General features: G+C 46.6%; 2 protein-coding genes and 2 pseudogenes across 2 annotated transcripts; 2 read left to right on the plus strand and 2 right to left on the minus strand.

Annotated features, from left to right (window-relative positions):
- Window positions 1-8,862: 8,862 nt before the first annotated feature.
- LOC136507705 (BTB/POZ and MATH domain-containing protein 1-like) lies at window positions 8,863-9,453 on the plus strand. Its single transcript, XM_066502348.1, has one exon. The coding sequence runs from the start codon at window positions 8,863-8,865 to the stop codon at window positions 9,451-9,453; it is 591 nt and encodes a 196-aa protein (XP_066358445.1).
- A 1,604-nt stretch (window positions 9,454-11,057) lies between these two features.
- On the minus strand, window positions 11,058-12,252 carry LOC136507706 (L-type lectin-domain containing receptor kinase IX.1-like; annotated as a pseudogene).
- A 3,313-nt stretch (window positions 12,253-15,565) lies between these two features.
- On the minus strand, window positions 15,566-18,526 carry LOC136508152 (26S proteasome non-ATPase regulatory subunit 11 homolog; annotated as a pseudogene).
- Window positions 18,527-21,198: 2,672 nt separating this feature from the next.
- Window positions 21,199-22,605, plus strand: LOC136507707 (BTB/POZ and MATH domain-containing protein 6-like). The gene is made up of 2 exons (XM_066502349.1): window positions 21,199-21,417; window positions 22,345-22,605. The coding sequence occupies exons 1-2, from the start codon at window positions 21,199-21,201 to the stop codon at window positions 22,603-22,605; spliced, it is 480 nt and encodes a 159-aa protein (XP_066358446.1).
- The last annotated feature ends 1,063 nt before the right edge of the window (window positions 22,606-23,668 follow it).

Here is a 23,668-nt window from a genome sequence, read left to right on the forward strand (position 1 = left end):
CCGTCGTTCGTGGAGATATCAAATCCTTTTCTGGAGCGTAGTGGTTGTCGTATATCTTCATCGGGTTCCGTGTCCTAGAGCTGAAGGCGACGCCTACAACTCTACAGGGCGAGGAGCATGCACCTGTAATACCTTTCGGGCCCTGCGGCGCCCGGAAGGGTCTAAAGCACCTGTCCCATCGTTTCCTGGCAGTACTTTTCCTGCTAGGGCGCAGGGTATGGTCCTTGGAGCCATGGTTGACCCGAACGTCTTGTCTTGCCCCGTACCCATCATCATGAGGGAACGGGGAGAAGTTGTCAGGTAAGATGAAACCAGTCTTTAGATATCGAGCAGGGCGAGGCTCGTTCCTGGCCGTCGGGTGAAGCAGAGACCAGTCCTTATCTCTTGGGCGAGACCGAGCCCGTCCCTCTGGGGTCGGGTGAGGCGGAGTCTATCCCTCAGCCCTCAGGCGAGACCGAGCCCGCCCCAAAGGCGTCGGTCGAGACGGAGACTAGCCCTAAGCCCTCGGGCGAGGCAGAGCTATCTCAAAGGCGTCGGGCGAGGCGGAACCCAACTCCTGTCATTCGAGCAAGGGACGTTATGGCACCCTTATCCGTCCAGAAGTTTTTAACATTCGGTGGTTATTGGTTCCACCTTCTGGGGTACCCCGGTATTAGGTCCCCGATAGTAGCCCCCGAGCCTCTAGGTGATTCGGATAGAACCGCCTGGAGGGTGTTTTTGATTTCATCGGAGTTACTTTGCCAGAGGGTGCGCGCGAGCGCACCCGATGGGTGTAGCCCCCGAGCCCCTGGGTGATTCGAGCAGGGTCACCCAGGGGGTTGTACCGGACCCTCCGTGGGTAAGGCTGAAGGACATGGGTGTGCACATGTATGCCTGATAATTTAGTACTCACAAATAGGCAGTGGCATCATATATATCTAGTGCTCAGTTAACAAGAATCGCATCATAGGCAGCATTTAGTATTTTTTCTTCCAAATTCATCTCAACATGTGCCATCATAGGCAGTGGCATCAAGTGCTCAATAAACAGAATTACATCATAGGCAGCAATAGTCGGCATTGCTCAGGAAAACTCAAATCGGAGAAGAACATCCATAGTTGGCATTGCTCCATAGGAGGGATTAGGGGAGCAATTGGCACATTACCAGGGTGGTCTCCTTGGGGCTCGGCTGCGGCGCTGGCGACACTAGGGTTAGGCCGCCGTAGAGGACGGCAGCGGGGCCACGGATGACTACGGAGACGGAGAGGCGGACGGAGACGGGGATGGGAGACGGGGGAGGATAGCACACCAGTGCGGGGACACGGACGGAGGTACACGGTGCCCACGTGGAGAGCACACCGGCCCCGGAGGAGGAGGACGGCGACGGATGCAGTGAATGGCGATGGCGGTGACGGAGGATGGGCCTAGGGTTCCGGCCCACGTTCCCGTCGACGTCCAAAGGCACCACGGCGCGGGTGCGGGTGCACGGAAGGAGGACGAGGGCACCACGGCGCGGAGGGCAGGGGCGATGATGGAGGTGCACGGCGGCGGCAATGGCGCATCGGCGCGGTGGTTTTTGGGCAGCCCTTTGGGGTCGTTTTTGAACCGACGAAGGACTTAGCCGATTTGGGGGAGGTGGCGGAGTATATATAAGGCATCATTAACCGCGGCGGGCCTCTTAGGACGCCCGTCACGGTTAATATTTACCGCGGCGGGCTTATTAGAACGCCCGTCACGGTTAATATGTACCGTGGCGGGCCTCTTAGAGCGCCCGTCATGGTTAATATTTTTCAATCTGAAATCTTATTTTCCCCTTTTTCAATCTGGAATCTTATTTTTCCCTTAGGTAGAGCAGTATATATACTAGATAGTTAGCTATAGAGGAGTATGTATAGTAGTAGTAGATAGTAGTATAGTTTGGAGTAGTAGTAGTAGAGTAGTACATAGTTGGAGTAGTAGAGTAGTAGTTGGAGGAGTAGAGTAGTAGTAGAGTCGTAGTTGGAGGAGTAGTTAGCTATAGAGGAGTATATATATATACAAGCTTGTTTCATTTGTTTGAACATAGATCACATAATATGAAAAAGAAAGAAACAACACAACAAAATATATGATGAATACATATGGTTCCATGATATTAATAATAAGTTACAACTTGTCTTGAATGGAGTCCACTACAATATTACAACTTGTCTTATAGATATGGTTGGCATACATATCATTTTGGTGCAGGTGCTTTCACCGTCCTCTTCTCACCGTCGGGACAGGCCCACGGCATCATCCTGGACTTGTTGAATCGGTCCTCGACGGCCTTGATCTTCTTTGGATGATCGGTAAAAAGCTCGAGCTCTGCGTAGTTGTTGTATTGTTCGGGACTCTGCACCCCATCAGCTCCCACAATCCGCTGCTTTTCGGACACAACCACATGTCTTTTTGGGTCCTCTGCATATATATAGTAGGCCACTTGCGCGACATTGGTTGCTAGTACCCGCGGGTCATCTTTGTAGCCGATACTTTTGAGGTCCATGGTGGTTAGCCCATAACTGTCCACTACAACCGCATTCGGTTTGACCCACTGGCAACGGAAGACGGTTATGCGTAGGTTTTGGCCGTAGTCAAGTTCCCATATTTCTTCGACTTGCCCATAGTATTGCCTCCTCTGGCCCGTGGACTCTTCTTCGCCCTCGTATCGAACACCGCAGTTCTGTGCCGAGCTCTTGTTGTCCTTGTCTTTCGTGTGGAACCTATAGCCCTGGACGTCATACCCTTGCCACGTGGTGATTTGGCTGGATGGGCCTAACACAAGCCTCTTAACGGTCTTCGTATCTTCATCAGGGCATCCTTCAAGGGGTATGTGTTGCTCTTTGAGCCACTCTATGAAATTGCTCTTGTGATGGTTCTGGACCCATGCCTCCGTGCGCTGCCCATCATTAGCGGCGCGGATCTCTTCCAGGTGCTTTTCAATGTATTTCTCCATGCTCACCAACTGATGAAGGATGCTGTAATGAGCTTCTTGCACCATTCGGTTTGCCACATCGGTGCGTACTTTTTGGCCTGTGCACCCCATCCCTGAGGTTTTGCCTTCATGGTGATGGACAGGTAGCCCAATCACCCTCCCATCTCTTATGTACCTCATACACCAGTTCACGGCCTCCTCCGTTGTGTATGCCTCGATCATAGAGCCCTCCGGGTAAGCGTGGTTACGGACGTATCTGTTGAGGGTGGACATGAACCGCTCGTACGTCCACATCTGGTGTAGGTACACGGGGCCCAGTTGATGGATCTGATCAACCATATGCATGATTAGGTGTGGCATAATATCAAAGTAAGATGGTGGAAAGCACATCTCGAGCTGGCAAAGGGTCTCCGCGATGAACTCCTTCAGGGTCCGTCTGGTCCCGCTTTCGCTTCCTTGTTTGCTTGGGCCCCTCTTCAGGCGGCTTCTTCTTCTTTCCAAACTCCACCTGATCCATGTCCTTGACCATCTCATACACCTTTGTCCCCCAACTAGTCTGCGTCGTTTGATCACGCTACGGCTCGTCCTGATTGTCAAAGTATTTGTTCATAATACTTCTTCTATACTTGTGATTTTTGGCGAGGAACCGTCTGTGCCTCGTGTACACCATCTTATTGGATCCCTTAAGGTAAGTGTAGCAGGTCCCATCGATGCAAATTACGCAGCCGGTCTTCCCTTTGATCTGCCCCGATAGTGAGAAGAGACCAGGGGTAATCGGTGATGGTGACAAAGATGATTGCTTTTAGTGTGAACTTCTCCTTGCGGGATGCATCCACCATCTAGACCCCAACAACAAATAGTATCTTCATTTCCTCCATGAACGGCTCTAGGAACACATCTATATCGTTGCCGGGCTGCTTCGGTCCAGAGATAAGCATGGTCAGCATAAGGTACCTCCACTTCTAACATAGATGGGGAGGTAGGTTGTACATGGTGAGCACGACGGGCCAAGTGCTATGCGAGCTGCTAAGCTCACCGAACGGGTTCATCCCGTTGGTACTCAGCGCGAACCTAACATGCCTGGGCTCCTTGCCAAACTCCGGGTAGGCCTCGTCGAAATCCTTCCACTGCTTGCCATCGGATGGGTGCCGTAGCTTGCCATCGTCTTTCAGGCGGTCAGCTGATGCATGCCAGGACATGAGCTTGGCATCGTCCGGGTTCCCGAATATTGCACGCAGGCGATCGGTCACGGGCAGGTACCACACCGACAGTGCTGGACTTTTTCTGTGCGTGTAACCCTCTTCTTCATCGTCCTGCTGAGCCGAGATCTGTTTGGCCGCACTGCTCTTCTTTGCCCCCTTCTTGTTCTTCTTCTGACCACCCCGCAAGCCTCCCTCGTCTTCTGCATCCACGCGACAACCGGCATTTTTCTTGTACCGACTAAAGCTGCAGTGCGAACAACTCGTTAAATTCTCATACTCATTGCCCCGATATAGGATGCAGTGGTTAGGGCATGCATCAAACTTTCTAAGCTTCATCGCCACTGGCCGGATCAGCTTCTTGGCCCGATAAGTATTGGCGGGCACCTTGTTAGCCGTTGGGTACGTGGTGGCAAGGTAGCTTAACAACTCATTGAAGCTAGTGTCAGACCAACCATGACGAGCCTTCAACATCAACATATGGAGGTTAAAACGGAGCGCCGTGCACTCCTTCGGACAATCGCCGCCATCCTTATAGAGAGGATCAACTGCCGCCTGCTTCAACTCTCTGAAATTCTCCAACCACTTTGGGTAACCCAACACAACGTCGTCTTCATCGAAGTGTTTGACTAGATCTTCAACAAGCTGCACATCCTCGGGTTGGCTCACAGTATCCTGACCATCCCCACCGTCGCCGGCTTCGTCGGCCATGTCTTGCATTAGATCATCCACCGTGATGTAATCACGACAACTGTTGTCATTGTCGGCTGGCGTAGCTGCTGCTGAAGATGATGAGGAGCCGGGTGCTCCTAAATGATCTTTATTCACCGGTGATGCTATCGTCGTCGGCGTCAAAGAGCTCACTCCAGATGCACCGCCATTCGCACCAACTCTTTCGCCGTGAAATGTCCAGACTGTGTAGCCCTCGACGAAACCATACATGATCAAATGAGTTTGCACCTCGCTGTCTCGGTGGGCTTTCTGGTTCTTGCAACGAGAACATGGACATATGGTTGTCATCCGCTTCAGTCTCTCACGGTGAGCTTTACCAGCAGCAATAAACTTCCTTAATTCAAAGAGGCACCGCGGATCATTCACTCTATCGATCCGGTACATCCATTCTGACCTATCCATCATACCTGCGAACATTATCCGTCACAATCAACATTAAATAAAGAAGAATTAGGAGAAATTGATGATTTTTACGTCCAAAATCATGAAAAAGAGAGGAAATGACGATGTGAAAGATGAAGCATGCATCTATGATGAATCTAAAGTTAAAGAAATACATGACATCGTTTTTTCCATTAAAATTGATCTAGATCTAGAGAGAACTCTAGGTGATGGAAATAGAGAGAGAGGATGGAAGGAGAGAGGGAGAGCCTTTATGAACCTCTTATGATGTCCTCCTCCCTCAAATCCAAGCCCTTCAACTCAAATCAAAAGTTTCCTCAAATTTTAGGATAAAGCCTCCCCCATGAGTTTGAGAGAGGAAGACCCGTGGAGAAGATGAAGGGGTGGCGCTGTGTATTTGTACAGGCTTTACCGCGGCGGGCAAGATAAAGCGCCCACCTCGGTAAATCAACTCTTTACCGCGGCGAGCAGTTTAAAGAGCCCGCCACGGTAAATCGTATTCACCGCTGCGGGCGATTCATACCGCCCGCCGCGGTAAATAAAGATTTACTGCGGCGGGCAAGTAAGGTGGCCCGCCGCGGTAAACCCTTTTCCCGCAGCGGGCGCCTCGGTGGCTGGCTTCGCTGGCCGGCCACCGGTTAACCGTGGCGGGCAAAAGAGGTGCCCGCCACGGAGCCCATTTTGGCCATGCTGCGCAAATTGATTCCTGTAGTAGTGTATTGCACCTACAAAAAAAAATTAATATCATGTGGCAGAGAGGCCATGTATGTGGCATGTATCAAACAGGATCCATGGATGAACATTGATAATAGAATATGTTACCGTGTAGTAGTTTATATTTTTTTGGATAAGTTAGGATCATTTGTACATATTGTAAAATGGGGCCACCAAGTTCCTTTTACATGTGTATGAATGCGCGCAGGATCTAGCTAAGTAATTTGAAGGCTAACTATTAATTTTTTCCATGTTGGTACACATCCTAGACTGCAGCAGGCAATTTTCAATATCCTTATCATCATCCTGACTTCTATGACTCAAGAGGCAAAGGCAGAAAAAGGGACACCAAGTTCCTGGCATGAGTGAGAGAGAAAAGGTTCATTGCATCACCCTGCATAATCTATGTCGTAAATCTAAAGCCCTGGATAACATAATAATAGGAAGGGTACCATAGCAGTATGAAAACACACATTTCCTTTGAAGAAGCTAGAATATGTATAAAATACAGAATCCACTCAGGAGGTACCTGAATATGTTTGAAGGACATAAATAAACCTTAAATTAGCAATATTAGATTCAGTTTGTTTTTCATTCTCATGAAAAAAGAGATATATCATACAGCTATATGTCAGTAGTAGGTTTGAGTAGATATGATGGGCTGACATGGCATCAGCTAGTATTTGACTGTTCATGACTACTATGTAAATAAAGAATGTAAATGTATGTCCATGGGGTCCGAAAACCACAAAAAGATTATTCTTGGGTGGAGATGTAAGGAGCAAGGAATACAGATCAAAATCGAAGGAAAAGATACGACCAATGTGATTCAACAAAAGGTTGGAAGCCATTAAGATCTAAGGAAATATGACCAGGCCAGGACAGGGCAATAAAAAAAATCATGAGTTCCAATGATCACTAAGAATATAATAACTCCTCACTGCATTCGTTGAGAACATCACCATGTCCATTGGGAATTTGAGGTCACCTTGCAAAACCGAGGGTAGAAAGTAGCAGTGTACATTTGGTCCTACAATTCAGCTCTACTAGGAGTAGGAGCTATGTGACCACAGGCCTAAAATCCACCTGTATTGTAAATCCCTATGCGCGCACCAACTTTGCACAGAAATTTCTACCTGCGTTGTAAAAGTAATATAAAAAACTATGCTGAAAGAAAGGAAATGATATGACAGTTTTACCTTTATATTTGACAGTAAAAAAGGCATGCTCTTTTCATTGTTTGATTGATGAACTACTCATATAAACCTGTAAAATTTATAAGATGTAGCTAAAATCTACAATAGGAAGTTAAGACCACTCTGATAATCTGTAGCTGAAAGAAAAGTTTACTCACTAAACACTTTGACAGTCCCAATATGACATATCTTTTATCCTTTCTCTTGTGTCCATGAGTCACGGTCAAATATATATTGTCGAATCAAAATTCAGAGAACATGTAAGAACATGAAACATATTCAAGAAACGGCAAGAGCACCAATTCTATAATTAAACTACGTACCAAAGAGGCAAACATTGGAAATGTGTACACGTAAGAAACCTAAAATCTATGGAAGCCATAACAAGAGCATCAGTTTCTGTACTCGTCATTATGCACTTTATCTCAGCAATTTGAATCTCCTCTAAAAGCATGCAAAAAAATCTGTACACGGTTTTAGTAAATGCATCCTCATTAGATTAAGTCGCTAATCAAATAGAAGCAATGACCATGTAAAAATTATTGCATTATTCTATTAGTATCCAGTCAAATATATATTGCTGAACAAAAATTTAGAGACATGCCTGGAGTTACAGGATTGAGGAGTAGGAAGAGGAGAGCTAGAGACGTGCCCGGAGTTGGAGCTGGTAGCAGTGGGATGAGAAGAGGCGATCGATCTACAGATGAGCTCATCTCCTCGGCGTCGTCGCGACACTCCACCTCCTACTGGCAAGTGGCGCCGGCGGCCCAGGTGCGCCACCGCCGAGGGGCCCTGTGTGCCACCGCCTAAAACCCTAACCCTAGCAAAGGCAAGGCAAAGAATTCGATAAAGCCAAAACAAAAATTGAACAACAAAAAAATCACAAACTGAGAAGGCTGCCGATTAGATCGAGACCGTGGAGAAGGCGGAGAAGAGAGGCTAGGGTTTCGTGGAGCACGGAAGCAGACGCTGACCGGCGTGAGGGCCGAGGAGGTAGCAAGGGGTGGGAGGCACACCGGCGACCACCGGCGAGGCCCGCTCGCGCGGCGCCATGGACGGAGTCGGGCACCGCTGGGTCCCATGACCGACGCCGCACTGCAGCCCGGGGGCGCCGTCGGTCACCGCCAGCGCCTCGCGGCGTGAGCCAGCGGCGAGGGACCGGCCGACATAGAATGATGTGATGGGGGGAGGAGGAGGTGGAGAAAGACGGCCGCAGCCGCCGCGCCCGCTGGCGCCAGGCGCTGCCGCCGCCCTGTCCGCGTCGAGGGAGAGAGGGAGCGAAGAGGAGAGAGACTGAGAGAGAGGAGGGGGAGAGAATTTTCCTGAAGGTGGACGCTATATATACAGCGGACATTTATAGGGGCAGCTGGTGATTCAGCCGCCCCTACAAATGGACACGGTAGGGACAGCCACCCCTACAAATCGACGTATTTGTAGGGGCGACTCGTATTACCAGCCGTCCCTACTGTGCCATTTGTAGAGGCGGCTGCTGTGCTGGAGTCCGAGCACGTCAATGTAAGGACGGCTCCAATGTCAGCCGTCCCTAAAGATAAAAAACCCCGTTGCTACCGATTGTTTTTCACGTAGCGTAGATACATACGTATACAATAGTTGTTCCGTGCAACAAAGAGTTCCCAAGAAGGAATTCACACACGCCAGCCCTCCCTCCAATCGTCGATCAAGAATAATGTCGTCGTTGGCTCGGCGTCTCCTCTCCGGCTCCGTCACCGTCGTAAGGCATGCGAACGGCAGCCACCTGCACCGGATGGACGGCTACTCGCTTCTCGAGCAGGCGATCAAAACCGGCAGCGCGGTCACCTCCAGCGCCTTCTCGGTCGGCGGTCGCAAGTGGGAGCTCCTACTCTACCCCAACGGGATCGACGCCGACCACCGGAGGTCCGTGTCCGCCGATCTCAGGCTCGCGTACGAAGACAGAGGTCATCGGGAGGCCACGGCCACGTACCGCGTGAGCATCCTCGACTACGCCGGCAACCCGGCGCACAGCCGAACCGTGGGGCCGTGCCGCTTCGAGGGATTTCACTACATCGATATCGGGTCGTCGTGGAGGACGAAGGACGAGGCGGAGGAGCGCATGAAGATGAAGAAGACGAGCGTCGACGAGCTGGAGGCGGCGGAGGAGCTGCGGAGGTCGGCGCCGTTCCTGCTCCGGAACGACCGCCTTAACGTGCTGTGCGACGTCTCGGTGGTGGAGAAGGACAAGCGTCGCAACAAGTGGTTTATGGGACTCGACCGCGCCTTCAATGGCTTCAGTTATTAGCTAGTGTAATTATTAATTTTCTCCATGCATGCAGCTTGTATTTATGGATTACTATAGTCTATATACTAATATTAATTATGTGTAATCGAAGAGTTATTAGCTAATCTTGATATTTGCTTTGCTTGATGAAGTACTATAATCTCGCTCGCTTGTTTAGAGCTCTCCATGTTTTTGAATAGACGCTCGTAACATATGTCTGAAACATATACAACATTGCAATATTCAGATGAAACGATTACAACATTGGTCTGAAACAGGTGAAACATTTGGAACAAACACTTGCAATAGCCACTGCAACAAATGTAATATCCAGATAAAACACTTGGAATATATGTTTGAAGCAGCTGAAACATTTAAAACATACACTTGCAACATACGTTTGAAACAGCTGAAACATTTGAAACATACACTCGTAGCATACGTGTATAGCCATTGCAACATATGCGACACCGGATCTACTTTTGCAATATCCAATTGAAACATATGCAACATACATCTGCAAGGCATGAAACATACGGTTGCAACATGTGCTCGTCTACTTGTTGCCGTCCAATAGAGGCAAGTCACTACTACAGAAATGAGCTCTACTCCAGGTTTCCCAACCGGGACTGGCAATCCGGGGCTAATGGTGTTGTTCTTTAGTCCCGGTTTGCCACAACCGGGACTAAAGATCCTCCCAGCTTTAAAAAAAATAATGCCTCCCACCGCTATGCCCTGTGAGATTCGAACCCAAGACCTCATGCACTGCCTCGCGCATAGCTTACCACCCCACCTACACAACACATCTAACAATGGATGGGATGCTTTTCTTTTGAACTAACCCATCCGGGGACCTTTACCAACCGGGACTAAAGGGTCTACCTTTAGTCTGGGTTGGTATTACCAACCAGGACTAAAGGTTTGAGTACTTTTAGTCCCGGTTTAGCCATTGGGCAGGGACCTTTAGTCTCGGTTGGAGACACCAACCGGGACTAAAGGCCTTCTAGTCCCGGGGGCAAAAAATGCCGAGGCTAATGCTAAATTGGGACATCGTTCTAAAGTCTGTTCTCTAGTAGTGAGTTAACGTGACGCGGGGAGCGCAGCGTGAGGCGCGCGCGACGTGCGATGTGCGGCACGAGTGGGGGCGCGAGGCGCGGACGGCGTGAGGCACGGACGGGGTGCGCGGCACGAGGCGCAAGGCGGGTCTTGTGCAAGGCGCGAGGTGTAGGGGTGCACGACGCGAGGTGGGCAGGCGAAGGGGTGCGCGGTGCGAGACGGGTCCTTGCGATCGTGCGAGGCGTGAGTTTTTTTTAGGAAAGTGTGAGTCGTGAGGTGCAGGGGCACAATGTGGGGAGGCGGGAGGCGCAAGGGCGCGTGCATGAGGCGCTTTCGTCCTGTCCGAACGGGGAACATTACCGATGGAAAATTCGTCCAATATTTCGTGATTTTTGTTGCTACCTGTCCCCTACCCTATTTCTGCGACAATCACAACTGGTTGGCAAAACCCTTCTTTGCTTATCCCGTCCCTTCTTCCCAAAACGCTGAAACAATCCAGCAATATTCGGATGCCACACGTCCTTGCTTTTCCTGATCAATCAACAACTCCTAAGGTGAGTTCAGTTCCGTCAAACCAGCTCAATGCCCGCACTGATTACAGGTGCGCCGCAGCTGCTGGTTGCAGAATCAAACAACGCATTGGCCACATGCTGAATGTGTGCTGCGACGGCCGGAAACTTGGCCGGGAGGATCGGCAGCGGCGCGTCGAACCGCAGCACATTGAGGGCGTGCCTGATGTCCGGCCTCTGGCTCCGGTCCGGGTGCGCGCACCAGAGCCCGACGGCGAGCACGCGCTCCATCTCCTGGACACTGTACTCCCCGTCCAACCGTGGGTCCGCGGCCTCCAAAACCCTCCCGGCTTCGCTGGAGGTCCCAGACCCTGTGCACCAAGTGGACCGTGCTCCCGTTCGGCAGCGTCACCAGGGGGCACCGGCCGCAGGCGATCTCGAGGAGAACGACGCCGAAGCTGTACACGTCCGACTGCACGCTCGTCCTGCCGGTGTTCAGGCACTCCGGGGCCACGTACCCCGTCGTGCCCGCCGCCGCCGTCGTCCGTGACCTCCGGCCGTCCTCGATCACCCTCGCCAGCCCAAAGTCGCCGAGCTTGGCGGTGAACGACGCGCCCAGCATCATGTTGCTTAGCTTGACGTCGCGGTGCACGACGCACAGCTCCGTATCCTGGTGCAGGTACAGAAGCGCCGAGCCGAGCCCGAGCACGATCTGATACCTCACCCTCCACGTCAGCTTCTTGTTTGGGTTGTAGAGGTGGCCGTCCACGCTGCCGTTGCGCACCAGCTCATAGACGAGCAGGAGGTCGTCGCCATCGCCGTCGCTGTAGCACCAGCCGACGAGCAGCACGAGGTTCCGGTGCCGGAGACGGCTGATGATCCTCACCTCCGACGTGAACTCGTTCCAGCCCTGCGGAGAAGTCTTGGAGACCCGTTTGATGGCCACGTCCAGGTTCAGGTCCTCCAAGAACCCACGGTACACCGATCCAAAGCCACCTTCTCCTAGTTTCCTGTCGTCGGAGAAGTTGTTGGTGGCGGCGGCGAGCTCTTCGTAGGAGAATCTCCTTGTTCCCGTAGTCCCTTGCTCCAGCTCGATGACTTCCACAGCTTCACCTCGGAAATACGTCAGTGCTCTGGCGGAATTCTTCTTTGCCGCCGTTCTGCCTTTGCGCCGTTGCAAGTGGTACTGACGGCATAGACCGAGGCAGGCCAAGAACCCCACTGTGCCGGTGACGGAGACGCCGGCTACCAACATAATCAGTTTGATGCCCTTCCATTTATGACCAGAGCTACCTGCAGCATATATATATATATATAGCATCTGTATCAGAGTGTCTTTTAATCTTATCTTAGAGCAACTCCAAGAGAGTTTGTAAAATTGGATGGCTAAATCAATGGTTTAGCTATTCTCTAAAATAGAAAACTTCTTCCAAAAATAGATAACTCCAAGAGCCTTTCTAAAATTGATAACTCCATGCTATATTTAGCTGGCAGGGGGCTTTGCGGCGGTGCCGCGATGCGAGCCGCGATGGCATGCCATATTCAGCGAGCGAGGAGCCACAATGGCATTCTACATTCAGTGAGCGAGGATCCCGGGATAGCATACTTGTTATTTTAGAACACCGAATAGAAAAGCGGTTGGAGGACTATTTTCTCCGAAAATACCCAAATATAGACTACATAGCACATATAGCTTCTCTCTAGGAGATGCTTTAGGGCCTATTTGGATCCGTTAGTACTAAAAATTTGCTAGCTAATAGCCAATAGTTGCTAATGTTTAGCTAGCTATTTTTTAGCAAGGGTTGTTTGGATCCACCTGCTAATAGGTGGTTGGATAGTGAGTTGAAGTTGTATATAAATTATTAACACATATTAGCAACTCCAAACCTACTAATGGAACTAATAGTTAGCAGCTCTCCAGCTAATAATTAGCCGGTCTGTATAGATCCACTAGTACTGATTTTAGTTGCTAATTTTTACTCCTAATAGATCCAAACAGGCCCTTACTACACTCCCATGGGATATTGTATACACAAAAATAATTTTCGGACTTCAGAGACACCATTTTTTTACTTATTAAAACAGGAGGGGTGTGAGCCCGTACTGTGCTTTATTGCAAAAAGATTAAATACAAGAGTTTAAAAAATCACAAAACAAAAAAGGTTACAAAGAAGATAAGGAGAACTACACATAATAAGCTTCTAGCCACCATAAGTCAATTGTAGGATGAAACTTGCTTCAACACCACCTTTCATTTCCAGGATGCAGCAACCACCTCTAAAAATAATAACTATCATGGACCTGTAAGGAAACTGCCTCTGAAAATGAGGCTAGTTTAAAAAAAACCACCTATGCAAATAGCTTATAGCTGTCATACAAGTAAACTCATAACCTTTTCATAAGAAGTTAGATGGAGACAATTTTTTTTGTAAAAATTACATACCTCTACAAGATATACAACTATATGATAACCTTTTGATTTGAGATAGTTTAGAGACATAAATATTAGTTTTTTAAGTTCTCATATTTTTTAAATTAAAACTTTTGAATTTTTAAAACAACCTCAAGTGTTAACATGATCTACGCGGATATTGTAGTTCTCGAGTCTTGACACAATCTTTAAACTTTGCAGTTGATAACCTTTTGATTTGAAATCATTAAAATGCCCAAATATTTGTTTTAATAATTATATTTTAAAATTTATTTTATTTTGAATTTTTGTGAATGACCTTGAACATTAATAGGTACTCCCTCTATCTTGTAATATAGTGTATTCTGGCATTTGAAATTTTGCCTCAAATACACAAGATTTGAGGAACAAAAAAATAATGTTTACTAAATAGAAATACGTGATTCAGTACTTGTGATATTTTTGTATGAGAAAACTAAGAGTCCACCCTTTAATTATGGGGAATAGAATCGGATTTCAACAGATTATGAAGCTTAGTGAGGGATACATGTGTCTATTGCCCTCTTCCTAACTTTTTCGAAGTGGCTAGCTAGACTGAGCTATATTTCAGGAGGGTGGGACTTGGGAGTATATATCAAAGTTGTAGACTTGTAGTTATCACTTGAAAAAAACTCGGGCTACGGGGGTAGACACCCCTGAACTATTTTACCGTAAGGTTGGGGACTTCTCACCCCGCTCGAGACAACCCCGAACCCCGTGCCCCGCCCGCACACAGGGGCCCGTTACATAGTGAGAGGGTCGGTCTATTTTACCTATGCTTTGAGAACGCGGGACAGGCGAGGTTTTTTTTTCCACATCGCAGACTAGAAATTTGCCTAACGGATGATTCGAACTCTTGTCACGGGAACCGCAATCCGGAGGCTTGACCAACTGGTCTAGTATTTATTTGAGAGTTTAGGGTCCCAATGTTGATTATAAGCTCTTTATTTATTTGCTAGAAGCAGGCCTTATATGAGGAGCGAGAGCCATCCTTTCTCTAAAAATTGTTCCAATGAAAGTTACTAAAGGAAATATTTCATATTGCAACAGGCGAGACATGTAGTGGGATGGTTAGAAACACATGGTACATGTTTCTTAATATAAGTGCACGCATAAGTATTTTGCATGAAAAATTACGTGACCACATGACTTTTATAGACCTAAAAAACAACCTTTAAAAATGAAATTTACCCACACATAGAAATCAAGCATTTTTTTAGTAATAATGAGTCTGCCTAGCTTTTTCCCTAAACGTATTCAAATCAAATATATATAAATATACTTCAATGCACCTTTTCAGGTCTGTTTGGATCTATTATAATTATAATATATAATAATCAGCTAAAAATAATCTAGGAGCTGTTTGGATCACAACTAAATTACTATAATATGAATTGTGCATGAGATTATTATAATCATGATTGTGGGATTATAACAATAAGAATGTTTGGATCTGGATTATTGTGGTTGGTTACCTTATTGCTTAGAAGATGACATGAAAAGAAAAGATAAGGTGGGGGTGGAGCTAATTTGGACTTCCAGCAACCATAATCCCCCAAGTCAGGTCTTTTCTGGATTATGGGATTATGGTAATCGGGAGTTTTTATTATAATAATTCATAATATAATCAATCTCGTTTGGAACATAATTTGATTATACGACCTGATTATTATAATCATAGAAACAGGTCTCTAATTGTAATCCAAAGTGGCTAGATTATAAGGTGGATTATTAGTTTATTATAATCAAAAGATCATATTACAATAATCCAATAATTCACCTGGACCTACTTTTTCGTAATTATGAGTAATTTTCACATAACCTAAGAATAATCTACAATAATAATACAGGAATCCAAATAGTCCAATTATTAAAGTTTATAATCCATATTAGTATAACTTAACACCGTCAGCCCATCAAACTAGCGGAAGGGCCAAGAAACCAAAGAAAATTCGTTTTAGGGCCAAATAGCCAAGTTCGAGAAAAAAGACCAAGAAACTAAGCAACACTTTTTTTAAGGCCCAAACAGTGATTATACGACATCTAACAAATGGCTAGCATGTCACCTGTTCACAACAGGTGCAGAGGTAGCTAACCTGGATTTTCACGCCAGTGGAAATAACATAAAGTAGGAAAAAGGAAATAGTGTTAAACAGTACTTCCATCATCCAGAAACAAGAGTATCCATGAGCAATATGCCTAATTGTAATCCAAACAGTCCGCCACCCGAAAAAGAAAAAGAAGAAAAAAAATTGCAGAATAAGATGACACTTGGAGAGCTAAAGTATGGTCAACTGAACTGACAGTAGACCGTGAAAAGAAGTTAACAACACCTAGGCCGTCCACTGCATCTCAGGCCATGATCTTGGCCGATCTCATGTACAGGCTGTCCACAACCTTCCCGACATTCGTGATCGTTTCAAGCGTGGCAGGGAAGATCTCCTCAGTCTTGCTGTCCTCGAAGATGATGAGGCAGCCAGCGCCTTGATCTAGTGTCCCTGCGAATTTCTTGTCAAGGATCATCTGGGACAGCTTCTTCTCAACATGGTTGATTGGCAGCTCAATCATCTCTGCAATGTGGGCAATCTCCACCCTTGAGTAGGGCTCAATCAACCTGCAGAGGTTCTGCTCCAAGAGAGTATCATACAGTGAAGAAAGGTGCCTGTGGACAATAGGATCTTCTTCCAGCTGAGCTTTGTAATCACGGAGAGCAGTTTTCGAAGTACTTCAGAGACCTTTTGGAATAGGCATCGGCCACAGATTTCATAGCATCAACATCAGGACCCAGATACTTCAGGCCAGCCTTTGATGAGATGATTCCTGCAACATCATCAGCTTGGTTGACCATTATCTTGCACAGAAGCATGTACTTCAAGCTGAAGATGGCCTTGGGATCTTCCAGTGAACTAAAAGCTTCAAATGCTTCGAAGAAGTAGCTGTAAGCAGTCTTGTAATCCTTCTCTTCAGCATGAAGGATTCCGCTCTGCAGATCAATAGTGCCCTGCTGAGATGGTGGCACGTAAATGGCATTGGCTGCAGTTCTTGCAGCGGTCAGAGAAGCTTTGGCTTTTGGAAGGTTTCTCAGAGAAAAATGGAGCTTGCTCTCCAGGAGGTCAATGTCCACAAGAAGCAACTTGTCATCCAGCCTCCTGACTTCCTTGATGAGTCCAGAGAGGAGTGTGAGGGCCTCAGTATACTCCTGATTCTCTAACAGAAGGGCTGCCAGCCTTGCTTCCACACGCTGCCTGAGGAAGGTTCGCTTCTCCACACGGGTCCATTCTACCATCTCCTTGCACAGTGAGATCTGAAGCTCAGATGTTCCAGGTATCTTGGCAACGGCATCAATGATGCCACGCACAATCTTCGCGGTCTTTGCCTTAGGGATCAATGCAAAAAAGGGCCTGAGCTGGGTCAAAAGGTTCCTGAGATCCTCAGCTCTGTTCTCTTTTGTGAGGTAGTTTGTGAGATTCGTAATGGCAAGCTCTTTTACTCTCAGTGCATCCGCTGATGAAGAGGGATCCTCAAGCACATGGTAGAGGATTGAGATGGACTCCGAAGCGTCCTTGGCCTCCTGAGCTTTTGCTATGGACCCAGTGGTAGCAGGGAGGTATGAAGATTGCATCGATGAAGACATGGTGACTTCCCACTGCAAGAGAGATGAACACAATAATATATTAGAAATGGTGAACAGAGCCCAGTCAATATGAGTAGTAGAAAATTATTACATAATACAATACAAAGTGCTGATAATTATGGAATCCATATGTACGTACTACCCGCTGTCAGAAGAAATAAATCGTTTCAGACATACTATATCACTTGTTTTTTTGCCCCATATATTTGATTTGTCCAAATAATCATGCTCTAGAGACGGGAGGTAGAATGACAAAATTTGTACAAGTGCTGATAATTATGGAATCCATATGTATGTACTATCTGGTGTCGAAAAAAAGAAGTCGTTTCATATATACTATATCACTTGTTTTTTTTTCCTATATTTGATTTGTCCAAGTCATCATGCTCTAGAGATTGGAGGTAGAATGACGAAAATTCTACCCACACCAAAGCAAATAGGTAAAACTTTCAACAGATCAAGTAACCACGAACCACAGCATCTTGGTTTTTATTGTTATTGCCAAGTCATAAAGAAAGAATCCATATGTATGTACTCTCTGCTGTCGAAAAGAAAAAGTTGTTTCATACATACTACATCACTTGTTTCTTTCCTTATATTTGATTTGTCCAAAACATCATGCTCTTGAGATTGGAGGTAGAAATAGAATGATGAAAATTCTACCCACACCAAAGCAAACAGGCAAAACTTTCACATATCAAGTAACCACGAATCACAGCATCTTGGTTTTCATTGTTATTGCCAGTCATCAAGAAAAAAACTGACAGGTAACAAGCAAAGGAACAGGTTTTGGGAGAATTAGCTACTGGAATACAGACATATCAAATCCCTTGCCTTTCCCCACAGGGGCACCCATACAAGGGACTCTGGGTAATCGATTACTCGCATATCAAATCCTGGAATCTCCCCACAGGCGCAAGGCGCACTACTTGGTTATCTGTTAAAACATTACGGGTCACCATGACACTGAAACTGCAAGCAAGCCGTATTGTTTGTAACAACACGAGCAAACGCACAAGCGGCGGATCCAGTATAGGACATGCGTAGCTCTTCCGTTTTTGGCAAAGAAGATCGAATCCATTGGGTTTAGCACATACATGTAAATTGGGTCAGATCTCAGATTAGGGTTTCGGGATGCTCGATTTCGCACAGCAGGCAGGGAGGAAAGGGAGCGGTAGGGGAGGGAGGGGTGTGTACCAGGAGGAGACTCGTCGCGGCGAAGGTCACAGTGAAGAGGGCGCCGCCGCTCGCCCCGCCGTCGACGCCGGAAAAAAGAAGCCGAGTCAGGGCAGACGTAGTCGGAAGGGCAAACAAACGATTTGTTTTTCTTTTTCTTGCGAAGAAAGAAGATCGATGACCGGGAGATATCCTACTATAGGTCGGTGGGCCGACTTCGACTCCAGCAAGACAGGAAAAGATGGGCCAGCCCATATATTAAGACCAGGCCTATAGATTGCTGGGTCCGCGTGCCGTACGTCATGCCAGCTTCGGCCCACTAGCTCTGTTGTTGCCGTTGTCGCTCCAATCATCGCCTCGTCTTATGGGCCGTGGCTGCCGTTCACCGTTCAGATTGAGTCCACGCCAATTGAAGCTGTCTGTACTACCCTCTCATCTAATTATTATTTTTCTCTCAAAAAATCTAATTATATTATTAAATGATAAAGAAAATTATCAAAAAAATTTAAAAAAAAATAGTATATACGAAAATATTTTTTCACGACTAGATAAAGAAAATTAACAAAGATACTTCAAAGGTCGTCCTTTGTACGACATGACAGAAGGTGCACGAAGTAAAGACTTGCCGTGCTATATCGGCATGGCCTGACGAGGTCCTGACCTGGAACGGGCATGAAGCACGAGAGGGATCAGGTCGTGTCATGCAAAAATTTCTCTCCAATTTTTGACTCCCCACTCTCTTCCAAGTTTGTATGTCCCTTCATTATCTCTATCGTAAGAGATGGTTTTGTTTTCATGATAAATTAGAGAGAAGAGTCACAATTAATTTATTGTTCATCCGTGATCCAAACTCACGAACCATGCTTATAGAAGTTAGAATAGCGCGTGTCATCTAGTCGTAAAGTCCGATTCCAAAACATATTGGAATAGATAATGCAAACTATATGCTCTATTGGGCTAAAAAATATGGAGCTGAGCAGTTCTAAACAGACTCTATGTCTAGATGCATACATAGTTAAAAAAAAATTATATCTAGAAAAACCAAGTATGTATACATCCGATGGACGTAAAGCAAGACCTTCACAGCTGGCAACGTTTGCTTGGTATACCTACGTGTGCACCGTGCACACAAAGACGGCGCTATATACGAATACCAAAGCATGCACTTAACATGGTCATATACAGACTCCAAAGTCCTCGCCTACCTGGTGATACGAAACCTCGATTTCTACTCACACGTCCGATACCAATCATATTTTACTAAGAGCTCACGCGTCCAGTCCTGCCCGATTCTGATACGAACACCGGATTCACGTGTCTCTATCCGATACGGAGTTCTCGGAGCTTACACGTACTTATTACTAAGGTTCAATTCAAAAAGTTATAACTCCGGTGCATATATATCTACTACCACTACTACAATAAGCATTTGTAGGGGCAGATGACGATGGTTTGTAGAGGCAGCTCGGTCAGCCGCCCCTACCATACCGTCTCTATAAATTATTTATTTGTAGGAGCGGTTTTCAGATCACCCCTACAAATCAATTTGTAAATGTGGCTAGTGTTATCAGCCGCCCTTACAAATCGATTTCAGGAGCGGCTGGTAACATCAGTCGTCCCTACAAAATCGATTTATAGGGGCAGCCGTAGTACCAGCCGTCCTTATAATACCTGTTTGTAGTCTAGAATCGCCCCTACAGTATATTTTTCGCAAAAAAAATCAAATTTATAATTCAAATTCGACCTGAACATATATTTTTCATGCACAACTCCATCATAACTTATCTTCTTCTGCGATTATACTGAAACTCAATGACAATACACATTTATTTATACCAGATTATAACATTTCATCGCCTCGTCTTATGGGCCGTGGCTGCCGTTTACCGCTCAGATTGAGTCCACGCCAATTGAAGCTGTCTGTACTACCCTCTCATCTAATTATTATTTTCTCTCAAAAAATCTAATTATATTATTAAATGATTAAGAAAATTATCATTTTAAAAAAAAATAGTATATACGAAAATATTTTTTCACGACTAGATAAAGAAAATTAACAAAGATATTTCAAAGGTCGTCCTATGTACGACATGACAGAAGGTGCACGAAGTAAAGACTTGCCGTGCTATATCGGCATGGCCCAACGAGGTCCTGACCTGGAACAGGCCGAAGCACGAGAGGGATCAGGTCGTGTCATGCGAAAATTTCTCTCCACTCTCTTCCAAGTTTGTATGTCCCTTCATTATCTCTATCGTGAAAGATGGTTTTGTTTTCGTGATAAATTAGAGAGAAGAGTCACAATTAATTTATTGTTAGTCTGTGATCCGAACTCATGAACCATGCTTATAGAAGTTAGAATAGCGCGTGTCATCTAGTCGTAAAGTCCGATTCCAAAACATATTGGAATAGATAATGCAAGCTATACGTTCTATTATGCTAAAAAATATGGACCTGAGCAGTTCTAAAAAGACTATGTCTAGATGCATACATAGTTAAAAAAAATTATATCTAGAAAAAACAAGTATGTATATATCCGATGGACGTAAAGCAAGACCTACAGCTGGCAACGTTTGCTTGGTACCTACGTGTGCACCGTGCACACAAAGACGGTGCTATATACGAATACCAAAGCATGCACGCAACATGGTCATATAAAAAGACTTTAAAGTCATCGTCTACCTGGTGATACGAACCTTGATTTTGATTTCTGCTCACACGTCCGATACCAATCATATTTTACTAAGAGCTCACGCGTCGAGTCCTGCCTGATCATGATAGGAAGATCGGATCCACGTGTCTCTGTCCAATAAGGAGTCCTCGGAGCTCAGGTGCATATATATCTAGTACATACATACGCATACAATAGTTGTTCCGTGCAACAAAGAGTTCCCAAGAAGGAATTCACACACGCCAGCCCTCCCTCCAATCGTCGATCACGAATAATGTCGTCGTTGGCTCGGCGTCTCGTCTCCGGCTCCGTCACCGTCGCAAGGCAGGCGAACGGCAGCCACCTGCACCGGATGGACGGCTACTCGCTTCTCCAGCAGGCGATCAAAACCGGCAGCGCGGTCACCTCCAGCGCCTTCTCGGTCGGCGGCCGCAAGTGGGAGCTCCTCCTCTACCCCAACGGGATCGACGCCGACCACCGGGGTCTAGTGCCGGTCTTAGGATTATAAGGGTCCTATGACAATTTCGTCGTAACGACCCCTCTTGACCATATATAAAATCTTATAGTATATAGACGCTAATTTTACTTGCAAAACGAAAACAAATTCAATAACATTTTTTTAATTTAACATGTCTGATAATTATCGAATAACAATATAGATTAATGAATATATTTGTAGATGTATGATAATTATTGAGGAATAATGTAGATTAAAAAAAATAATATATTCGTTTTTTTTTCTCACCCATGACAAATATTTCTTAGGTAACATTATAAAATTCTAACATGTAAATTAGAAGAAAAATATGAATATATGGATAAAAGTACTAGAAGTCTGGAATACTATACAAATAATTAATTTGAATTAAAAATAAAAAGAAAAAATACCTTAGACCTAAACAACTAATCGGTGATCGCAATTCATAAGAAGAAAAGAATCAAGATGTCGTCGTCGTGGAGCCCTGCCTGGTCGCCATCCTCGTGCGCCATGTCCGTGTCTCCGGTAGTCTAGCTCTTCGCGGCAGCGCGGCTCGTCAGCTCCGCGCATGTAAGGCGCACGTCCCGAACTCACGATCAGAGTGTGTTGTGTGCAGCGTGACTCCTCGCCCCCTCTCTACCCGAAGGCCGTGAGGAAAGGAAACTAGGAAAGAAATGTCAATGTTGTCTTTTTGGACCGTCTAGCCAGTTCTATGTTTCTCTTCTTATTAGTTTGCTAATGCCTAATGAACTATAGGACCTGAGGGTTTGTATATCTGGGCTTGGGCCCCCTCCTCCGCTTGGGCCCTCGACCGTCGCACCTCGTGACCTACCCTTAGGGCCGGCACTGCCGGGGTCCGTCAGCCTATTCGTTTGGATGTGGCTTGTCGTAAATGATCGTAAATTTTTAGTCAGAACTATATTTTTGTCTCACACAAACCAGCCTAGCAGTACTTCTTCACGAACCAGCGACGAAACCAACCTACCCGCCGACCTCAGGCTCGCGTACGAAGACAGAGGTCATCGGGAGGCCACGGCCACGTACCGCGTGAGCATCCTCGACTACGCCGGCAACCCGGCGCACAGCCGCACCGTGGGGCCGTGCCGCTTCGAGGGATTTCACTACATCGATATCGGGTCGTCGTGGAGGACGAATGACGAGGCGGAGGAGCGCATGAAGATGAAGAAGACGAGCGTCCACTAGCTGGTGGCGGCGGAGGAGCTGCGGAGGTCGGCGCCGTTCCTGCTCCGGAACGACCGCCTTAACGTGCTGTGCGACGTCTCGGTGGTGGAGAAGGACAGTAAGCGTCGCAACAAGTGGTTTATGGGACTCGACGGCGCCTTCAATGGCTTCAGTTATTAGCTAGTGTAATTATTAATTTTCTCCATGCATGCAGCTTGTATTTATGGATTACTATAGTCTATATACTAATATTAATTATGTGTAATCGAAGAGTTATTAGCTAATCTTGATATTTGCTTTGCTTGATGAAGTACTATAATCTCGCTCGCTTGTTTAGAGCTCTCCATGTTTTTGAATAGACGCTCGTAACATATGTCTGAAACATATACACCATTGCAATATTCAGATGGAACAATTACAACATTGGTCTGAAACGGGTGAAACATTTGGAACAAACACTTGCAATAGCCACTGCAACATATGTAATATCCAGATAAAACACTTGCAACATACGTTTGAAGCAGCTGAAACATTTGAAATATACACTTGCAACATACGTTTGAAACAGCTGAAATATTTAAAACATACACTCGTAGCATACGTGTATAGCCATTGCAACATATGCGACACCGGATCTACTTTTGCAACATCCAAGTGAAACATATGCAACATACATCTGCAAGGCATGAAACATACGGTTGCAACATGTGCTCGTCTACTTGTTGCCATCCAATAGAGGCAAGTTAACATGACGCGGGGAGCACAGCGTGAGGCGTGCGCGACGTGCGATGTGCGGCACGAGTGGGGGCGTGAGGCGCGGACAGCGTGAGGCACGGACGGGAGCGTGAGGCACGCACGTGGCACAAGGCGCAAGGCGGGTCTTGTGCGACCGTGCGAGGTGGGCAGGCGTAGGGGCGCACGACGCGAGGTGGGCAGGCGTAGGGGCGCGCGGCGCGAGACGTGTCCTTGCGACCGTGCGAGGCGCGAGTTTTCTTTTAGGAAAGTGTGAGTCGTGAGGTGCAGGGGCACAAGGTGGGGAGGCGGGAGGCGCAAGGGCGCGTGCATGAGGCGCTTTCGTCCTGTC

Source organism: Miscanthus floridulus, chromosome 15, assembly GCF_019320115.1.
Source record: "Miscanthus floridulus cultivar M001 chromosome 15, ASM1932011v1, whole genome shotgun sequence".
In the NCBI taxonomy this organism is placed as follows: domain Eukaryota; kingdom Viridiplantae; phylum Streptophyta; class Magnoliopsida; order Poales; family Poaceae; genus Miscanthus; species Miscanthus floridulus.